Source organism: Anopheles stephensi, chromosome 3, assembly GCF_013141755.1.
Source record: "Anopheles stephensi strain Indian chromosome 3, UCI_ANSTEP_V1.0, whole genome shotgun sequence".
NCBI lineage: Eukaryota > Metazoa > Arthropoda > Insecta > Diptera > Culicidae > Anopheles > Anopheles stephensi.
In genome coordinates, this window is record NC_050203.1 from 25,331,393 (window position 1) to 25,351,209 (window position 19,817).

Here is a 19,817-nt window from a genome sequence, read left to right on the forward strand (position 1 = left end):
CTCACATTAGCCACTTGAATTAAGCACCTCATCAATTTAAGTGGTGTAAAAGTGGTGCCCCATCTGCCCACTCACTGCTTTTCGCATGATTTATTTATAAAGGGTGTTGATTGGTCCCTAACGAACCACCGATCCGAGCCCGATTCTTATCGCGGTGTACCTGCAGGAAATTATCTCTTCCCATTCGATGACATTTTACTGTCTGCGCGCTGTACTTCTACGATTCAACTGTCACCGCACGATGATTAACTCCATCTTATTTTCTCTCAATTTTCCATTTTTCCACAGACACCCATCGGTACCGGGGGCTTATCACTCAGAAGAGGAAGCAAACGACGGAAAAAAGCAGCTTCTACACCACCTAGACACGTCTAGTCTACCACGGGAAGACGAGCCAGCTCGATCTGGGTAAGTGATGGCCGATTGAACTTCTCGCATTTCGTTACCGATCTGTCAGCGAAATGTTGCACCGTCCTTAACCGGAGTGCAGGATGCTCTTGCGTTCTTGGTGACATTGGTTGACGTCCGGTGCACACAATGCACAGTTAGATTCGCTCCAGATTGGCATCTTGATGATGTGCGCGTTCTTGGGTTCGATCGTTGGAATCTGGTTAAGGTGGACATACGCAAAAAAAACTGGGTGGGATACAGCTAGATACGATTCGTGGGCTGAATACGCACTAGACACGCATTGCAATGCGGCAACACACACACACGCGCATCAGGTTGTGGTGCGTTAATGGTGTTCGCATCACTTCCCACTTTTTCTTTTCGTTCTCCAACCGATCAAATCAGCGTTAAAACGAGGGAAAGAAGAATGTAAGGCCCAGCAAAAGCAACGATTGATCAAAACAAATAGCAAAAACTGCTTGCCTAGTTTAAAGCGGGAGGCGTTCACTTGCTTGATCGAAGTCGCATCCGCAGCTGCGCATCATAAATATTCATGACTGATAAGAGCTATTAATTTGCGACTGCGTACCCATGGCGATTCGATGGTTACTGTACTGGCATAATTTTACTTTTCGGTCTTGGGCTCATCGAGTTGACCGTTGGTATGTGGGAGCTACGATCGAAGTATTAATTCTGCAAAACAATCAATGCATTTTATTCGATGATGAGCATTTATTGCTGCTCCTGACAAGCGGTTAGACATATTTAAGAAGTGTGAAACCTACATAGGAATGTCTGCATTAGCTAGGAAATTTGCAACTTCAAATATTACTCAATAATGAAGAGATGATTCTAGGAAATATTTCTCTATATAAAATTCTATAATTTTCAAATAAAAAAATTTAAGAGCATTTTTAAAAAGGATTGGCTATTTCTCTGCATAAGTTTAGATAAAAAAAGACATTGAAAAATACTTCAATACTACCTTTTTTTTAATTACCGTTCATCTTAATATTTATAGCATTGCGTTCCTAATAAGGCGCTCTTGACGGTGTGATACAAAATTGAAAGACTATTCTGTTGCTATCTAAATCGAGTTGAAAGAAGTATTTGCTTTCATACGATTCCTTGCCAAACCTGTTGCGAAGACAAATTACGTTACAGTCCGGAATAGGCACAATTTGGTTCCGCATTCCAAGTAACGTGTAGTTCACTTCATGCAAGTGAAATAATATAAAGAACAGACAAGCAACAGACACTCTACGCTCTGTGTACACTCACCCCAAGCAGAGGTGTCAATGGGGGTTACCTTTGCATTGATAAACAAAAAAAAAAAAGAACAGGATTACATCCCAGCAACTCGTCCACTCCACGGGTTAAGGTTTAGTTTTATGCCTTATGTCGGGCTAAACAAATAATGCCATATCCTATTTCATCGTCGCTGTGCACGCAACCTTTCGCTAACCCGCGGTGTGTTAAACGATGAGGTGGCACCGGGCTGCATACGGCCGAGGAGGTCAATCTAGAAGGTGCGCGCGCGCGAGAGTTTTTCTACAAATCCTGTAAATTACTTTCCACACTGCGGGTGCACGAAGATGCACCACCATGGCCAGAAAACTGGAAAAACTGGACACGTTAGGGTCCAATGCTGGACCGTTTTCTGTCTCTGCACGTTACAAATCAAGCATCTTCACTCTGTACCGGGCTTCAGATGTTACACGGGCAATGTGGGTATTTTGTGTGTGTGTGTGTGTATTGGATTAAGATTTGCTTTCCCTTTTTCCTTCGTGTTTTACTCCCCTCCTCCCTGGTGTGGCACGCATGGCATTGGCAAAATAAATAGCGATGATCCCTTGGCCTCGAAGATTATTCACGGACACCTTCGGCGTGTTGCCCGTTGCTGCACAGGGCAGCACACACAGTTTCCCGATCGCAGGCAAGCTAGCAAGCTGCTAACCAAACGATACTGATGCCCCTACGGGCAGTAAAATTGATTTATTGTTTCACATGCCCAGTTTCATGACGCACCGGAGGAGATTTTTCCTCCCTCCAGACCCATGGCAGGAGAATGGCACGTATGAGTTTTATTTGTTTTCCAATTACGCGCACGGCCGTGGGCTGCGTTCTTTAGGATGCTACTTGTCTGGCACCGTCCCGAAGGTATGGACTCAACCTTAGAAAAGGAAAATGGCAAACTCCCCCCTCCCCCGCCCCCCTTCCTTTTTCCAACCCATAAAGTCGTTACCGTTTGGTTCGTTAATTTCTTAATTTATTCTTTTAACTCTCGGCGCAGAAGCAGCGGCCGGCTTGCACGCGTGGCCGGTTTTTATGTAGCAAAATGGTTTTTCGGGGCTGTCCTTTCTGTGCGCGCGAAACGTCTTCATTTCTGCGTACGGTAAGATCCCGTAAGCCTCCCAGTACCTGATCGGGCCTGATAAGGACGGGAGAGGATGCGTCTGCATGAAGCCTCAATTTTGCACCGTAGAACAAAACAGGAAAGAAACCATTAAGCGACGGTTTCAGACGGTTAAGTAGAAGCTATGGTTTTGCTGTTCACCGCGAGCATCGTTTCCGGCACTGTGCATGATGTCCGTTTAGAAGATATTAATACTAGCGGTAAATGGACCGAGCGACTTGGTGGGTCATCCATGCACGGGCACGAGCTCGTTTGCATAAAGCTAACATGCACTAGATACGTTAATTAGCGCGGGGTAATAGGAAGTGGTGGTAATTAGGTTCAGTTCCTGATCGTGGTGCAGATTGGAATCCTTTGGAATAAATTAAGGAGCAAGAGTTGAATTTTAAACCAAAGTCTTGCGGAAAGCAGTACATAGATAATTCTAAAGAAAGGGTTCCTCACTTTGCTCACTGTTGAAATGTTTCTATTAAATATGCTCAAATCATATTTCTTCTCATGCATTTCTTGTCTCTTTTTCGAGGCCACCAAAGGTTAAGCACCTGTTCTATGAAAACCTCTGTGATGCAACCAGTTGCATCGCTCAAGAGTCCACAGTATAAAAAAGGAATAAATTTTTGATATTATTTTGCAATCAACGGAAGCAATCAGTGATCGCGTCCGGTGCAGTCTGTCGTCAAACTGTGGACAATTAACAAGTCTTCCTCCCCCCGATCGGAACTCAGCGGAACAGGACCGGATGATGGGGTAGAGAACCAGTTTAGGTTCCTTCATCCCGTTCCGTACAGTTTCCTCGCTAAATAGCTCGTCTCGATCACAGTTCGCCTTAGCCCGTCCATCGATCGATCGATCGTTCCCGTCCCACTGGTTCCGGAAAGGGGGAAAAGGGCACATTTCTGCATACGGTGAAGGAATGACGGCTAGGATGAAGGTATTTATACATTCCGCACAAGGGTCGATCGCTTGCGGGTCGTGATCATCATCCCCACGCCTTAGCTCAATTGACAATCAATTTCCAGTCAATCTCTTACTGGTACAAAAAAAGTGTCTCTTCCAAAGGGTCACCATTTCCCGGAGGCAGATCGATCAAGGTGGAAAAGGCGAAACAGAGAAAAAAAAAGTTATTAACAATCCGTTTTGTTGCAAAAAAAGATGCTCTTTTTCTCCGTTCCATCGCAGTCTCTCAGCACAGCGAAGACAATAAAATCGTAAACGTTGCATAAATTATGACCTTAGCCTTCGACGACAGGTTTCGATTTAGCTTCGGTTGCTATTCTATAGAAAGGTAATATGTCCGTAGAACCTTATAACCAACTGCAGCATTGTCGCTCGACGAGCCCAGACGAAACCGGACCATCGGTTTATCGGTCCCGTGGGATCGCTAGGCTAAGTGCGCCCGTTTTGCGTGGCCAACGTAACTAGACTCGGTACTACAACCATTTGCAGAAATCTGATCACGCGAGCATATGTGTATGTAAGCGGGACTGGCGCGTGGGGGTCGAAACAAAGAGGAAGATAATTTAATTTACATAATGGGCACTTCGATTGCGGGTGGATGGTGATACAATTCCAACTCCTCGCTTCTTTTTCTTCTGCAACACGGCCCTATCGGGGGCTATGCTGTAGCCCGCAAGTCCACACTCAGGCCAAGGTGATGGTGGTCGTCTAACGATTGAAATATTGATCTGGGGCAACATAATTTGTACGATGGTGGTGAGGCGGTACGTTATCTGGCCGAGCGTCGTAGGAGGATAACAGTAACCAGGATCTTGCGGGCTAGCAGACGATGTCTATATACGCGCTAGTGGGCTCATCCTTCCCCAAGCTACGGTTTTGCTTGGCGTTGGGATGAGGTAGGATTTTCAAATGAACTGCTGCACTGCAAGAAAAGAGGCGAAAACATTGAACTTGCCGTGCTGCTTGCCAACTTCAAAATCTGGTTTTATCATCAAACCCATCCAACGGGTCTTTTTGCAGTGCAGCAACAATCGGGGTTGAAAACTTATCTAGCATTCCCCATCCACCTAGCCGGACCCCGATGTGGGTCTCGTACCGTCGGAAGATGGAACTTGTTTCACAAAAACGCAACAGAAGAGCAAAACACGAGAAAACAAAACTCGTTGCACTTGTTGTCGATATGTGTAGTTGGTTCGATCGCCGGCTTTCGACCGCTACGGGAGAAGGATAGTTGCGTAGGCTGTTGCGTTCGTTATCGTGTGATCTCAGGTGATGGGTAGAAAATTTTATATAAAAAAGCCACCATACCACCACCCTTGTGTCTGGTGACGGTGGCTTGGGGTCGCTTCGGGTTGGCGACACGTCACGCCATGTGCAACCGCTTCGGGTTTCGTTCAAAAAAGAAATGGTCCACTCGGTAAATGGCGACAGCCATTAAAAGTAAATACTTCTATAACTGCTTTTTTATTAGGTGGCCAGTGAAGTTGTCCACCTCGCCGGCACGGGAATAAAAGCCCGGGGGACTTTGCTCTTTTAATTTGCAGCATCAGCAACGGGCCCGAAGCAGGCCCGGGGCGCGGTGAGTGAAACGCGGGCTGACTAGATTAGATTTGCAGCCGCAAAACGGGTTCGTCGCTTGCAGTCTTTTGATTTAAACTTTTTAAAGAGTCTCTCCGGGAGGACTCTTTGCGTTTTTCCCGCACGTATTGTTAGGAGCTTTCGGCAAAGAAAGTGTGAAACTTTTACCGGTACCGATTCGATACAAATCGATTATCAAACGGCATCCCATCGAGCGAAAACGCTTCTTTCCCGGCATACGGATCTTGGTTGGAGCGCGTTACAAAGTTCAACAACTTTAGCTCACCCCAACCGGCGGGTGAATCGATGCCGTGGATCGTGCAGCAAAGCGAACGAATTAATAGATTAGTCCATAAATTGAGTGATTTATTATTATTACACCACATATTACTCATGCTCGTGAAGGTTGCAGCAGAAGCTTCTTTGTTTTTTTTTGTTATGCAAACCGGTCAGACCCGCCGTCAGTCGTCAGTCTGGGGGCGCATGATTCGAGTGGATCATCTACGGAACAAAAAAAACTCAGAAAAACCCTCAGAACGGTACACGAACGGCGACCGGGGCACTGGCATCATCAACTGCTACATAATAATAATCATAATTCTAATAGTTTGCTGGCTGTGCCTTTCGCGCTGTTTTTGCAGCACTCCGAAGAACATACCGGTGTGCAGATTATCGTATCGAGGAAGAGGACTAAAAAGATTCGATCTTCCTTCTTCCTTCAAAGAAAGCAACCCAAGAAGGTGGTTCGATATTTGCAACACTAAACCTCGCACAAAGCACACCTGTTTTTGTAGTGCGTCTGCCGTGTAGTGCGCACCTAGACTTATCTTTCCGCAGCTCAGGCAGCTTAGCGGCCATCAAAGTGGATTGCTAACGATACAAAATTTAGATAATCAACACAATTACCAACAATACCTTTCAATGAAACGCTCAAATTACCACCATTCGGGAAGCCTAAGGTTCGGGTTACGCCTTCGTCGTCGTCATCTACACAGAAGCTACCAATGTCAGGTTTAGTCCCGGTTTTCTTGTACCAGGGGTTGGGATAATCACGTTTGGCAAATACTACGGAGGGTGATTTGGTACGGAGATCGCCCAAGAAACGGCTATTTGATCGGGGGAAGTGTGGGGAAGATATTCCCGTTCTTGATCTCGCCTCGACCGGCACTTGTCTGTCTGTCTGTCGGCACTTCTGTGTCCGAAAGGTGACGATAATCGTAAACTGACAGGAACAACTAATTTGCTGGTAAAGCCGGCAAACTCGGTACGAGCCGCACTCGGTAAAGTAGTACAGCGGACCCCCTGTTTAATGGTGCATGTAACCGCAGTGAAAAACCCGCTCCGGTCATTTTAGGGGATTTAAGTGGCCAATGGCCGGTGCCGTTGCAATGATCGTACAATTTATTCCTCAATAATCGGAACCCCGGCTACAACACATTGGCTCTTATATCGCTAAGGTTGCAGGGATCGCTGCAGTTGGAAGCTCTCAAGCCGTTGCTAAGAATCTTGTTCAATTGCTCACTTGAGGTGCAAGTGGTAGCAAACGGTCTAGCACCGGTAGATTAGCTTCCGTTCCGATAGAAGTCGTTCATAGTGACTTCATCGAGCAGACAGGCAAACGGCAAGCACTTTTCTAACCTTCAAGGGTCAAATGGTGGGGCCAACAGGTGGTTCCAGGTTCCAAACGCCATCAAGTGGTCAAGGGTTTGGTGCAAGGAGCACTATTGGAAACTGCCTAACGTTTTCTACTGGAATTAACAAGAGTTTGGAGGATTGCACCCTTGGAGAAGGTTTTGGAGGTTAGATTCCAGTTAACTTTGGAGTAGTTCACACACTTAACACAACTCTTCTTGCCCTTCGTAAGCGTCCTCTTCACTCTCCAGTGTGCTACATGTTATTAAGCACATCTCTCTCTCCGGGAAATTCCCAGAATTTTCGCTTTGTTTCTCACCACCAAGCAAACCAGAAATTGAATTATCTTTTCCCCAAAAGTAGGATACAGTGGACAACATTATTAAACCCACTTAGAAAGTCACAGCCTTCGGTCGAGCGGTTTTTGAATCTACATACAAAACAAATGTCTTTGGATGATTCCAGCTGATTGAAAATTAACCGCCCCATTGTACGCGATGTGACGCAGTTTGGTAGCACCGATGTGTGTTGACATTCAGTTCGATCTCCGGGTTTCTATTTGCATTTCTTCTGTCAAACGGAATGAGTTGACATTTCCCCCAATCAAAAGCGTGCGCCTTCATTGCGCCTCGCTTTAGTCTAATCAGTGTTGTGCTTTGTGTTTGTGGATTTTGTTGTGCCCTAACAATGGCACAATGCTTTCTGTCTGTCGCTCTGTCTGTGTTTCTTGCTCTACGGAAGACATCCAATCCTGCCGGGTGAACAAGGACTGGAAGAAAACAGGAGTTTACGCATTCCGATGCCATTTACCTTTCGCGCGCGGTTAGTGCGGTTGGTTTTGGAGATGGAATTGCGATCGAAAATGAAAACTGCTCCCAAAGCGCTGAACCCCGAAGCGCTGCCGACTTCCTTTTTGCTCATTTGCATATTCGGAACCAGACCCGTGTATGGAATGCGTTTAGGCGGCGGTGATACAAATTGATAGTGGACGTCGTGACTGTGGCCCAAAATGGTAACATTGGCGTGCGGTATTCGTGTCGCGCTGTTTGGGCTGCACATTCATTTTACAAATTAGCTTAATGGGACTTAGCTTCAGAAACCGCATACGCACTCGATCTAGATCATAGAGAAGTGAATTCTTTGTTTGTTCCTGAAGCGGTTGCTGGACAGTGCAGGTCAGAAGCGGTCCAAAGAGCGTGATTTCTCCGTACTGGACAAATGCGCTTTATCCAAACGCGACACAAAAAAACGGTCGATCGAAACCCGATGGAAAAACGATTCCCGTTGCACCGGTATTGGGAACCGGCTCGATACGGTGGATCTTCATTAGCAGCTCGATAAAACATTACGAGGCACACTTTGGGGGGGGGGTTCCCGTTGTATAGTGATGCAGAGTGAAAAAAAAGCTGGAAAGAGCATTCAATAGGTACTTATGCCGCTCATACGGGCAACAAGTCGGACCCACTTGTCCGCTGTGGTTCGGTTCGATTGTAGGCCAATTGTAGGGCAAATGATGCGCGCTAAGATACGAAGCATAGCCTTATGTGCTTGTCCTTCTCGGATGGCCAGGGGAGAGCAAAAAAAAAAAACCGGTAAATCTAGAACTGTACGGTGCGCGATTACTGCGGGGCGTAAAATCCCGTCCAGCGGTTGCCCATAAGCATCTCCTGGGGATCGGAAATGTACGTGAGGAGCAAACGAACAAAATAAGGACAGCAGGAAAAAGTTGAACTGAAGCTCCCGTATGTGATAGAATAGAAGCAACACACCCGGTAACCTGCCACGTTTGGAGGGATTGTGTTTGTCCATCTGAACCGACACCGACGGAAGCTTCTTCTTGCCGATAGTTGAAGGGGAAAAAAAATCCACCCGTACGATGATATCACACTGGGGTAATTGTTGAAGATTAGAAAAGTTCGATACCGAGCGAGCCGTAGTTTAGCCGAGCGCGTGTACACAGGATAATTATTGACCAGCAGGCCGATCGGTATGTTGCTTTCGCGCGCTCCCCGGTGCTTCAAATCGATCGAAACGCAGTTGGTAAGGGTTAGTTTGAAGAAAAAAGGGGGATGAATGGGGGAAAAAACAAAAAAAAAGGGTTCCAATATTCTACGTGGCAAACAAGACCACGCTGGGTGGATTATTATCATCGTGCCTGAATCGATAGAATAATCCCGCCAGTAGTGGATGAAGCGAGCGTTGCCGAGTGCGCAGTAGGATCGCACTCTCGTGCCTAGCCACTTATCGATGTAATATTTTAATCTTTCAATAAAACCAGATAAAGATAGGCCGTTTTTTTTTCTGCTACGTCGAAAGGCGTGCGTTTTGCACTCGTTTTGTACGTCGTAAATTTTTGTTCTCCACCGTGGAGCGATGCAATCAGCGCAGAAACGGTTGGTTAGTTATGGTCGTTGGCGATGGTAGTGAATGGTATACGTTGATAAAATACAGTTAAATTGTGAACGTAATAAGTGAAGATTTGATGCTGGTGATGATCGGAGAACTTTTAGCGAGGGCAGAAGCATTGGAGCATCTGAGATATAATTTATGAATGAAGCATTTATGATAAATAATGTTATCTTTCTTCAATAATTTGGAATTTTAACAGTATTGTTACAATGAGAAGCGCATCAAGGTATTTTTTAGATAACAATTGTTATTTAAAAGTGAACGCTTGAGCTGAAAGCATCTCAGATAAACTCAATCGAAAATCTGTTAGAATCTCTACTTAAGCCAAAGAACAACATTTGTATTTTTTTACTTTAAATTATCTAATAAATAAATGGATAAACGTTCATTAATGGTCACAATTTGATTTTTATACTTCGATTTATTAAAAAAATGCTTTTAAAATTGCAATTTATAATGTTAATAAATCTAGAAAAAACGCTCAAGGGAACGCTTCACACTTTGACAACTGACGCTTGAGCGTGGAGCGTTTTGTGGCATACAAACTGTTAAGCGTTTTCGAACGTTTATTTAAGTAGTTCAGTAGTAAAATCACTGCTTTTTATCTGAGGCATTTTGAAGGCTTCTCTGATTATTTATTGGCTATTTTATGTTTAAGATTTTTTGATAGTTGATGATTTTTTTTTTATTCATAAAGAACGGCCTGGCCGTATTGCTGATAGTTGATGATTTAAAGGGAAATAATCAACTTCTTCCGGTTAAATATATTTTTAAACGCAATTAAAACCATTTCTCTGCTTACAATAAAAGAAATAATTCTCACACGAATTCCAATTTGCTTTAAGCAAGTTTAACCCAAAAATTCCAATGTAATACATAACTCCAACTCTTGCAAAACGCACTTGGAAAAGTCCAAGACATTCCAATTACCAAGTTACGCGTAACCGTGCAAAAGCACAATTCATTTTCCAAATGCCATATCCTAGCGGTAAGTTCCCACTAACAGCAGCCGATATCCGGACACGGGGAATCGATTTGTCCAGCTTCCTCTTCCAGCATCACCAACCCAAGAATAGCCCCACAATTAATAACAATTACTGTGTTTTAATTACGACAAAGCCGAGCCGCTAACGGGATAATCGCTGTTTGAAGATCCAATAAAACCAACCCGATAATTCCACACTCACATTGGAAGCGTTTGTTTCCGTCATCGGTCGGTACGGTACGGGCGAGACCTAGTCGCTTCTGAAGCTGCTGCTACTGCTGCTGTAAAGGAACTCGTATACGGCAATCAAACTCCAACCAAGCCCCAGCGCGAAAATAGCGATGAAATCAATCGCTCGGTGGCTTCTACCGGTAGGTTGTCACCGGTTCCCGCATTTGACCGATTTGTGGCAGGGGTTTTCGTGATGATCTAAAGAGGGAGCTTGTGTGTAGCAAATACCAATCAGCAGCACAAGCGGAAAATCGAAGCCCGCATTATACGGGACGCACCAACCTGTCCCTTCAGAATCCAGCCGTCGGTCGGAAGGAACCTGTTTGTGAAACCTCGATGATCGCGTCGTCCTCGATTGATCTAATTAACTTTATTCAACGGAACATAAAATGACGATCAAAACAACTCGCCATGGATGAGGAGAGATGGGATGGGATGGCATGGAAGGACAACCAGAGCACACAACAGCAACTAGCGTCGTTGCAGAATGTTTTTATCTTTCTTCCCTTTTTTTCACAATAGTGCAGCTCGATTCTGCGGCCCGTCCAGTTAGTCCAGCTTTATAGTCAGCTTAAACGTTCGTTGACGGATCGCTGACAAGGCACCGATAGCGTTTGAGAGGCTTACTTTTTTTGCTGTAAAATAGATAGGAATTCTTACTGATGAATAGCGATTGATTCTAGGAATTGTGGGAAGAAGAAGGCCTAGAATTATGTCTTATTCAATCAACGTAAGCTGATTCAAGATTGATTCGTGAACGCAAAGAATCATTCTGAAAATCCAGAAAAAAATGAGACAAGATTTTAAAATTATTTTAATTTTCTTTAACATCATTAAACAAATCATATTTAAATTAATGCACTTTAATGACAAGTTTGCCAGAAAAAAATATAATATTTAAAACATTCCTTGCGCCGAGCACGTAATGACAGTTATGAGGAAAAGCCATTAGCAATGCTTGCCTTCGGTAACGATATTTACTGACTTCAATTCTCGCGCAGACAACGGACACCGGGTGCGCGGTGATCTTTGGTGAGCATTCCAGCGCGTGGACGCCGAGATTGATGTCGCTCGAAGCAGGTGACTTAATTATGCAAAACTAGTCTTCAATATTGCTCATTATCCTGTAGAAGGAAAAACAACAACCGCCGAGAAGCTTGAGCCCTATGGCAAAACTGATACCATAAAACTGGTATACGATAGGGCAGGGTGTGGAGCTAGGAACATTTTTTCATAATTACATCTCACCGAGGTGTGTGTGTGTGTTCTTATCTGCAACGGCAAAGAAAATATGCACTTCCAACGCAGGAACACGTTGAAGGGTATGCACTTAATTACTGTTTATCGGTCAGGTGATTATGATGATCGAGGGCGATCGGTTGTTGTGACGAACCCTGCCCGACGAAGGAGCAATTTTCACTGAATTTTTTATTGCTCCGCGTAACAAATCGTGTTAATGTGACGCAGCTATCGATGTCTGTTGGTACGGTCCTGGCAAGCAATATTAAATGAGCCATCTAAAACAAACTTAAGCCTCATAGTCATGATTCAAGCGTGGTTTTGCACACACAAAAAGGGATATACAATCACAGGAATAGCGCTTGTCTGAGTTGTCAAACGGGCAAATGGGGGAAGGTTTGCATTTTCTTATCCATCTGCGGTGACAGCATAATGGTTGGAGGACAACAATAATCCTACCCGAAGCAATCGCGTATCGGCATGACAGGCTGACGGGGCTCTCGTCCGGTTGGACAAATTTATGCGTTGTAGGCTGTCCAATGCGCGGGACATGTCGTCAACTCAATCATCTCAATCTTAGCTATGCGCTGGGCAGGCGAAAGAAACAGCAATAAATTCCAATCCGCGTTTGTTTTATCTCGTCGGAAGCGAAATTAAAATGCTCTCCAATGATTTTGAGCTATCAGATGATTGTGAGGGTGAGTGGGAAGGGAAGGGCTCGTTGGAAGTGGTTGAGCATGTTCAGCATCTCGTGTCTTCTTTTCTATTTCCTGTCGCGTGTTATTTTCATGTTTAGTCACTCTTCTACGATCGTTCGAAGGAGATCATTAAGATGGTTTTTATTGAGGACCCTCCCGAATGCAGACACGAGCGCGATTTTAATGTTATAGAGATGTAACACTTTAACATAAGATCTAAATTTACAGATTTGGCTAGGGCGAATAAGACTTGAAGTTATAAGGTAGCATCCAGCAAGATCGCCTTGAGTTATTTCAACTGTTGTTTACAGAAGTATAAATGTACCATTTATGCTTCATTTGTGTGCTTTAATTTACCGTCACTAAATAGCTTCCATCGCTTTAGGGTGTAAATTAACGATCGAAATGTAGTATTCATTAAAATTTATGCTCATAATTTGAAGTAAAAAAGGGCTTTTGTACACGTTCAAATGTGGCAATCGTTAACAACTCTGAGAATCGATAATTATCCCTCTCCAACAGCGAGATGGCTTTAACCGAATCAGATATAAATCGCAAAAACATCACTCGCTTTAGGCATAATGGTATCGAACCCCCGTATCGACAGGGTTGAAATCTCGTTAAAACGTCAAGAATTCATTACCACCAAAATTAACGCAACTTCAAACCGGGCGAGCCACATCCGAGGCGCCAACAAGAAATTGAAAGATTGAGATGCTCCAGAAGTCTCGGGCACTTTCCGCGCTCCGATTCTCACACATCGGAGCTGTGACCAGCCTGGTGAGGTTGCGGTTGCGTCCATCATTTGCTCACTCTTTGCTCGCACCAATCAGCAACAGCAAACGGGCAACGTAAACTGTGGACCTGCGTACAAAAAAACTGCGTTAAATCAGATGAGATCCAATTTAAATGATGACGCTGTGTCGATGATGATTCCGTGTGTCTGAGGCGGGCCTCGAATCGTAACGCCTCGCTGCGGCGTTTGCCGTGGAATGCTAATTAATTATTCTTGCTGTCCGTTCGGGTTTGGGAACAGGTGAAATCTAGCCGCTGGCGGCTGCTGGATGCTGGAGCGTTGATGTGAAATCATTCAATAATACTTACACCGGTTGACCGGCAGAAAAAAAACCACGAATGTCCGAGGCGTTATCGGCGACATCAACGGTAGTTCAACAGGCCCTTCTCTTCGGCTCTTCCGATCGCAGCGGAACGGTTCGTGTGAGGTTTGACATAATTTAATGGTTTCTTATCTGCACCATAGCTTGCGGGTGCTTTTAGTGAACGTGCAATGTCATCGCGGTTGAGCGTGTGTGTCCACGAAAAGCTTTTCGAAGATGGTGTTTGCCAGCGGCACTGGACTTGTGTTTATCGGACGCAAAATGTATGGTGGCCGAACCCGGCTAATGAGGAGAAATTATGCAAACGGTACTAATCGGACGATAAAAATCTTGTTCGCGCATACTATTTACTACAATTTGTCAACTCCCGGTTGTCAGATTTATCGCACTAATGTGCATGTAAGCATGGTCCTGCATAAAATGATTGCTATTGCTTTATCTTGAGGCGAGGACTAAATTTGATTCCTTATCTAAACGAGTTTTGATGATGTTAAGTGCAAATATTGACCTTTTAAGAACTGGTTAGCATATGAAAAGCAGTACAAATATTAAAGGTCATTATGTTGTTTCATTTTTGGTAACAAGACTATTAAAAATAACTGCTTATTCAAACTTGATGACCTGCCTGAGTAAACAAAGCCATAACCAAAATGTCACCACAGTGACGTAAACGCATCCAATTCTTTCCGGCAAAGAGAAATCTCTCACATTCCTAAACCACCTTCCGAATATAAGATAAATAAAGCAATCACCCACTAGTTATTGCTCTCTCGTACATACTTAATCACAACTGTCCGTCATGCAAACATATCGGGGCTAGTGTGATATGTGACAGCTACATGACAGTTCCTAGTTCATCTGTCAATCGCAGGCAAACATCATGGCACACTTTTGGCACGCCAACGCACCGGTTATACAGGTTGACATTCAAGCATTGAACGAAAAAATTGAAACAGCACGGACGAGGAAGACAGAAGACAGGTGTTTTGAATTTCTTCCAACAAAAAAAAAAACCCAAAACAAACCTATTCTCATCCATTTTGCTTTTCATGTTTGTTCTGGAGCTTGTTGAAGTTTTTTTCTCTCTTGAAGCAGAAAGTTTAAGCAAAGCGCAACACATGGGCGAACACCCGGTTCATTAATCAAACACCTTGGTCAGATGGATTTAATCTGTTTCCCTTGGGAGGCCTAATTTAATATTTACATAATCTTAATTGATCTAGATCACGTATGGCGCGGTTCGGGTTCTAAATCTGCATGACAATTTAATTTGCGTGTGTGTATGCGTCGCTGCAGCAAGGTAAGATGCCCTGGGAAAACTGATCGGCGTCAGATCGATCACATTTAAATTGGAGAAAACGGAAACCGAGAAGATGTTAGATTGTTGCGCTTGGTTCGGTTAAATTTACAAGTTCATCAACCAACCGGACCATCTGCGGGCTGCTGTGTGTTGGACGGGAAATTGATGACTCTATAAAGAGAGTGTTTCGATAATTCCCACCAGAGTTCAGGGAGGCGCACACACACTCTTTTGCCAAATCATCTGACTAATTACGAACGGTTACAACTGGGCTTTAGGGCAGCACACAAGCCTCTAGCTGTAGCCCTCTGGTTGCGCTTACCGTAAGAGGGCGATTTGCGTTCATTAATCAAATCGAACCTACCGGTACTGCAGCTGAACTTGGCCCTCCGACCTGGCCGGAGCGGGATGGTACCTCCTCAGCCGGCGTTTGGCATCCTCAGAAGCTGATGAATCTTAAATTATCTTCTCAAAACGGTATTTAGTGTCTTTGGAAGCCATTGTTCCGTTTATGGCTGTTTTGTCGGCTTTACTTTTTGTGGTGTGTTCTTCGTTCGGTCGCTCGATTACGTGAATTAAATAGATGTGTAATAATAATACTGAGTAACTAATTGCTGCCTATGCTCCGTCCAGATCCATTCCTATTACTGATCATTTATTTTGCGTGTCTCTTTTTTTTTTCTTGCTCTGCAGCAGATTTTGCAGATTTTACAGTAAAGGATCAGCTCGTAACACTCCTCGGGGTTGTAGATGAATGATCACCGGCAAGTCAGCGAACCATGCTACAAACTCAACCGCCGGCAGCGAACGGTTGCTGACGATGGCCCGGCGGACGGTCCTCGCGCCTGAAAGGTATGCCGAGGGCAGTACATACCGTCACCCGGTCCGGGATGGACACCCGGACACCGGCGGACGGTCGCAACCTGGACGTGATAATTACACCGCATTACCGACACGTACGACGAAAGCTGACCGATGTCTGCTGGCACTGTTGGTGATCGTCGTCTGCTGGACCGGGTTCGGATGTGATGCGGCCGCCACGCCGGTCAAGAGTCCCATGTCCGGGTACGGTGGGCGAGGTCCTCCAATGTTTAAGCGGATGGGTGGCCTAACCGATGCGAGCAGGATCTCCAACTTGACTCGTCTTCATAGTGGTGATCTGTTTTATACATTTGGTAAGTACTGTCCGGGTTTGCCCCTGAGCCATACACACTAGATAACACCCTGCCATCATGCTGTCACCTTGGCAAAGTTGCGTTTTTATTTAATGCTTCTATTTTTTGTGTGGCTGAAGAGAGATTCGTTATTATTCGTTCGAATCTGGCTCATCAAGCTAATGGTGCACGCGAGTCGGTGCAAAGCGTCACGCAACTTCATCAGGAACTCAGCCTATCCGGTCCAGTTTTGTTTGTAGTGTTTTTGTTTGAAGAGTTTAGTAACCCGCTAGAGGTCGCTAGTGATGTGACCATCGTTGTGGGAGCTTCATTTGCGTGAGCAGCAGCTGGTGTTGGAAAAAAGTAAATTGATTTATCTGAAACGAGACCAACGCGCACGCAATGGCACACGATCGGTTATGCAATGTCGGCATACCACTGTGCACGCTTCGAGGGAGACATACTCAGCTCCGAATGCTCTGATCGAACTGGCTGAAGCTCACATTACATATCAATTTCGAAACGTACTTTCAACACGACCAATGAAAGCTTTCTTACCGTATAGACAAATATTGACTCTTTACCAACTGCAAAACTGTTTGCTCCCCAATAATACCTCCCCAGTTTTATTTTGAATCAATATGTCCCACACAGGCCTATTCAGAATTGTGCCTAAATGACACACACACAACACCACATGACACCATACACTGAACGGTTTTACGAAAAAATGAATCGCTTTTCTCGCCTTTGCAGAATCGGAAAAATGTGACACAGATACGTGCGTGGGGCTGTCGAGCGGCACGGCGGAACTATCGATTGGTGGCGATCGGACCGGCACCGGCACGGTCAACGGACCACCCCACCGTATCCCCGGAAGTACGGACCACATCAAAGAAATCGGTAAGTCGAAATGACAGTTTAATTAGGTTTAACAAACCCGTCCTGATGAGGGACCGGTTGGCCGCGACGAACCGTGCCATCCCCGTTAGGTGTGATCTATCTGGTCTGGTCCAAATTTTATTGGTTCGTTTCCGTTTTCGGCTAGGTGTTTCGGTGTGCCGTCACCGTCGGGTGTATTATTAGTACAAATTGTTTTTTAATCTTGTCTCTCTTTTTTGTTTTGCTCATCCCAACCAGACATGTCATCGGATGCGGGAATCGAGTGCAAGTGTCAGTGTTTGCCGCACCTGAGCACCTACAGGGAAGATCTCGGCATCTGTGTGGACGACATTAGAGGTAAGTGAATTGGTGGGAGAGATGTGCGTTCTTGTTTTTGTTTGTTGGGTTGGTAGCATTGCCACAAAACGATTTCGAGGCTCTCTATTCTATTACGAAGCTCATTTTTCAAAACTGTTGTCGTTCATCGTTAATAACTATAATCAGTCTTCCCTTTTGGGAGCCTCCTCCCTTTTGTCCGCAATCATAAAACGAATAGGCTAATGTTACGGAAGGAACATAATTGTTTCCAGCCTCCCATCCAATCTCCCCCACACTAGCAGCCCGACGATGCATCTGCATGTTTGAATTCCACATCGAACGCCCATGCGCGTGGAATGTTGCATGTAACGGAGGCGGGAGTGCATCATCAGCGGCGAGTGATTATGATCGCTCGGTGCGCATTTCAATTGGAAGTTTACCGAGCGAAACGCGCCAGAACGGTTCTAAAATCAATTACAATTCTTCACCTCCCACCCGTAACAAAGCTTTCTCTGCCAGCATTGCGCAAAGTTCAGCGTCGGTGGCAGTCGGTGCAGCATTGGTCATTACACTCCCGTGCGCTGCTATGCATGGGGCCGGGCCGGACGATCCTGCCCTCAACAAAAGAGTGCCGAGAGAAAAGCGAATTGGGAAAAAAGAACTGTGAACCATGAAGTGTAGTAGTGCTGGACTTGCATGAGATTGCATTCCAGCACCGGCGTTCGTGCATATGGGCGCCCTCTATTACGCCTATTCCATTACGACACGCAATCGCACCAAGTGCTGCATCTCTGCCAATATGCCACCGACGCTGCTCATTCGCAAGACTCATAGACTGAAGTAGGAATTTATATACCGATTTACTGACCGCCACACACACACACATATACCAGAAATGAATCATCCCTAATTTAGGCCCATAATTTGCGATCCTTATTCCAATCACTTTCCTCATCAGTAGGTAGGAATTGCCTTTCCATCTGGATCTATCGATGAACGTGGCGGTAGCAATTTAATGTCGACGTGTGGCTTATGCTCGGTATAGCTTACGCCGATTATCGTATGAATAATTTGTCTTATTAGATATAGATTCCGGGCGAAATAGATGTTCCAGCGCACGCGACGTTAGTGTTGGACGTGTTGAGATAGAAAAATGCTGTTAAATTTACCACCATTAGTGAGGCAATTGCGTGAGCAATTCATTTGATATCTAAATAGAAAATTAGCTCATATCACTGTGGAAGTTCTGTGATATTTTTACTAACTTTAAACTATCGATAACTTTTAGACATGCGTAACGCCATCTGGATGTGAATAGATGTACTTAGTACAATTTTATTACAGTGACAGTAAATGTCAAAATATTACTACTGGGTGTACTAACAACTGATATAACTGAAATTGATCGCCTTCTTCGCCAAACTTTTAGAGGAGAATCCCATTAGAGTTTTTTTTTTATATTGACATTCTTCGCGTGATTGCAATGATTTGTTCGGGGAAAGGATTAAAGCACTATACTGGAACGATTTTTGGATGATCTTAGGTAGGACTGCAAACCTTTAGCTTTAGATCAGAGTTTATTTCAGGCTTGTTTGAATTCACAGAATAACATCCATGTGAAGCTTAAAATTCCAAACTAAAAGCATTAAAATTTCTAAAAAAAATTAAAAATAGTAACGTAAAGAGCATTGACCACGCCGTCGACACTGTTTGTTTCTTTAAATGTGCAACTTAACATGCATTACCCGGTCCAGAACAAAACGCTACCAAACCTTTTCCCAAAAATCGGTACCACTGCAATGGTAGTTCGTCTACCTTTTCCTTCCGCGCGGGCAGCACATTTTACACGGTGCGAAGACGTTAAATCCGCTTCGTTAACCGCATTAAGACAACTAAACAACCTGGCCTGCGATGGATACGCACAGCTGCACAGCTTTGTGAAACCACATACCGAACACGAACGGCCATTCATAAAGCAGAAGCCACCTGAAGCGTCCAAAAATCAAGGATTGTTCGGATCCGTACCGGTTGCGCCGGGGCATAAAAGCCACAGCTTAAATAGCATTAATCGCCACATTACCCGTGTACACGGTGGTGCCACAGTACAATAAGCCATCATTGCCAGCCCGGTACCGTTTTTGGATAATCTTCCATTTCGGAAGAAGCGGCCACATCACCTGGACCTGGTGGTTTCAGCCTATCCTCGAAAACCTACAACAAAAGCGGTAACTTTTAGCTATGACGGATTAACGCGCAAAGCGCCACCGCTTGGTTGAAGAATAGTACCAGAACGCACCATACAAGTCTCTACCGTTTGAGCCCCAAAAACAGCAGCCAACCAAACAGGCTCAAATTGTTGTTATTAATCCAATGATGTTGTTTTGTGTAAGAGCTTTTTTATATCGTGGCCCGTTCTATGGTGTGCAAGCGAAATGGCTCACAAAACCCCCCGGGGGATGGCTTATTTTGGGGAGGATGGAACGTTTAAAAGCGAGCAGAGCACACGGTAG

General features: G+C 44.8%; 1 protein-coding gene across 2 annotated transcripts in view; it reads left to right on the forward strand.

Moving 5' to 3' along the window:
* LOC118511408 overlaps window positions 1-19,817 on the forward strand; it is an 87,269-nt gene that overhangs the window by 28,364 nt on the left and 39,088 nt on the right. Inside the window, exons 2-5 of one of the 2 annotated variants that reach the window (XM_036054465.1) lie at window positions 289-408; window positions 15,650-16,128; window positions 16,864-17,010; window positions 17,248-17,346. In XM_036054465.1, the coding sequence (XP_035910358.1) occupies window positions 15,708-16,128; window positions 16,864-17,010; window positions 17,248-17,346 (667 nt within the window). In that variant the 5' untranslated portion in view covers window positions 289-408; window positions 15,650-15,707. Of the gene's footprint in view, window positions 1-288; window positions 409-15,583; window positions 16,129-16,863; window positions 17,011-17,247; window positions 17,347-19,817 lie in introns of those variants that run through there. The other variant, XM_036054466.1, reaches the window with a different exon arrangement.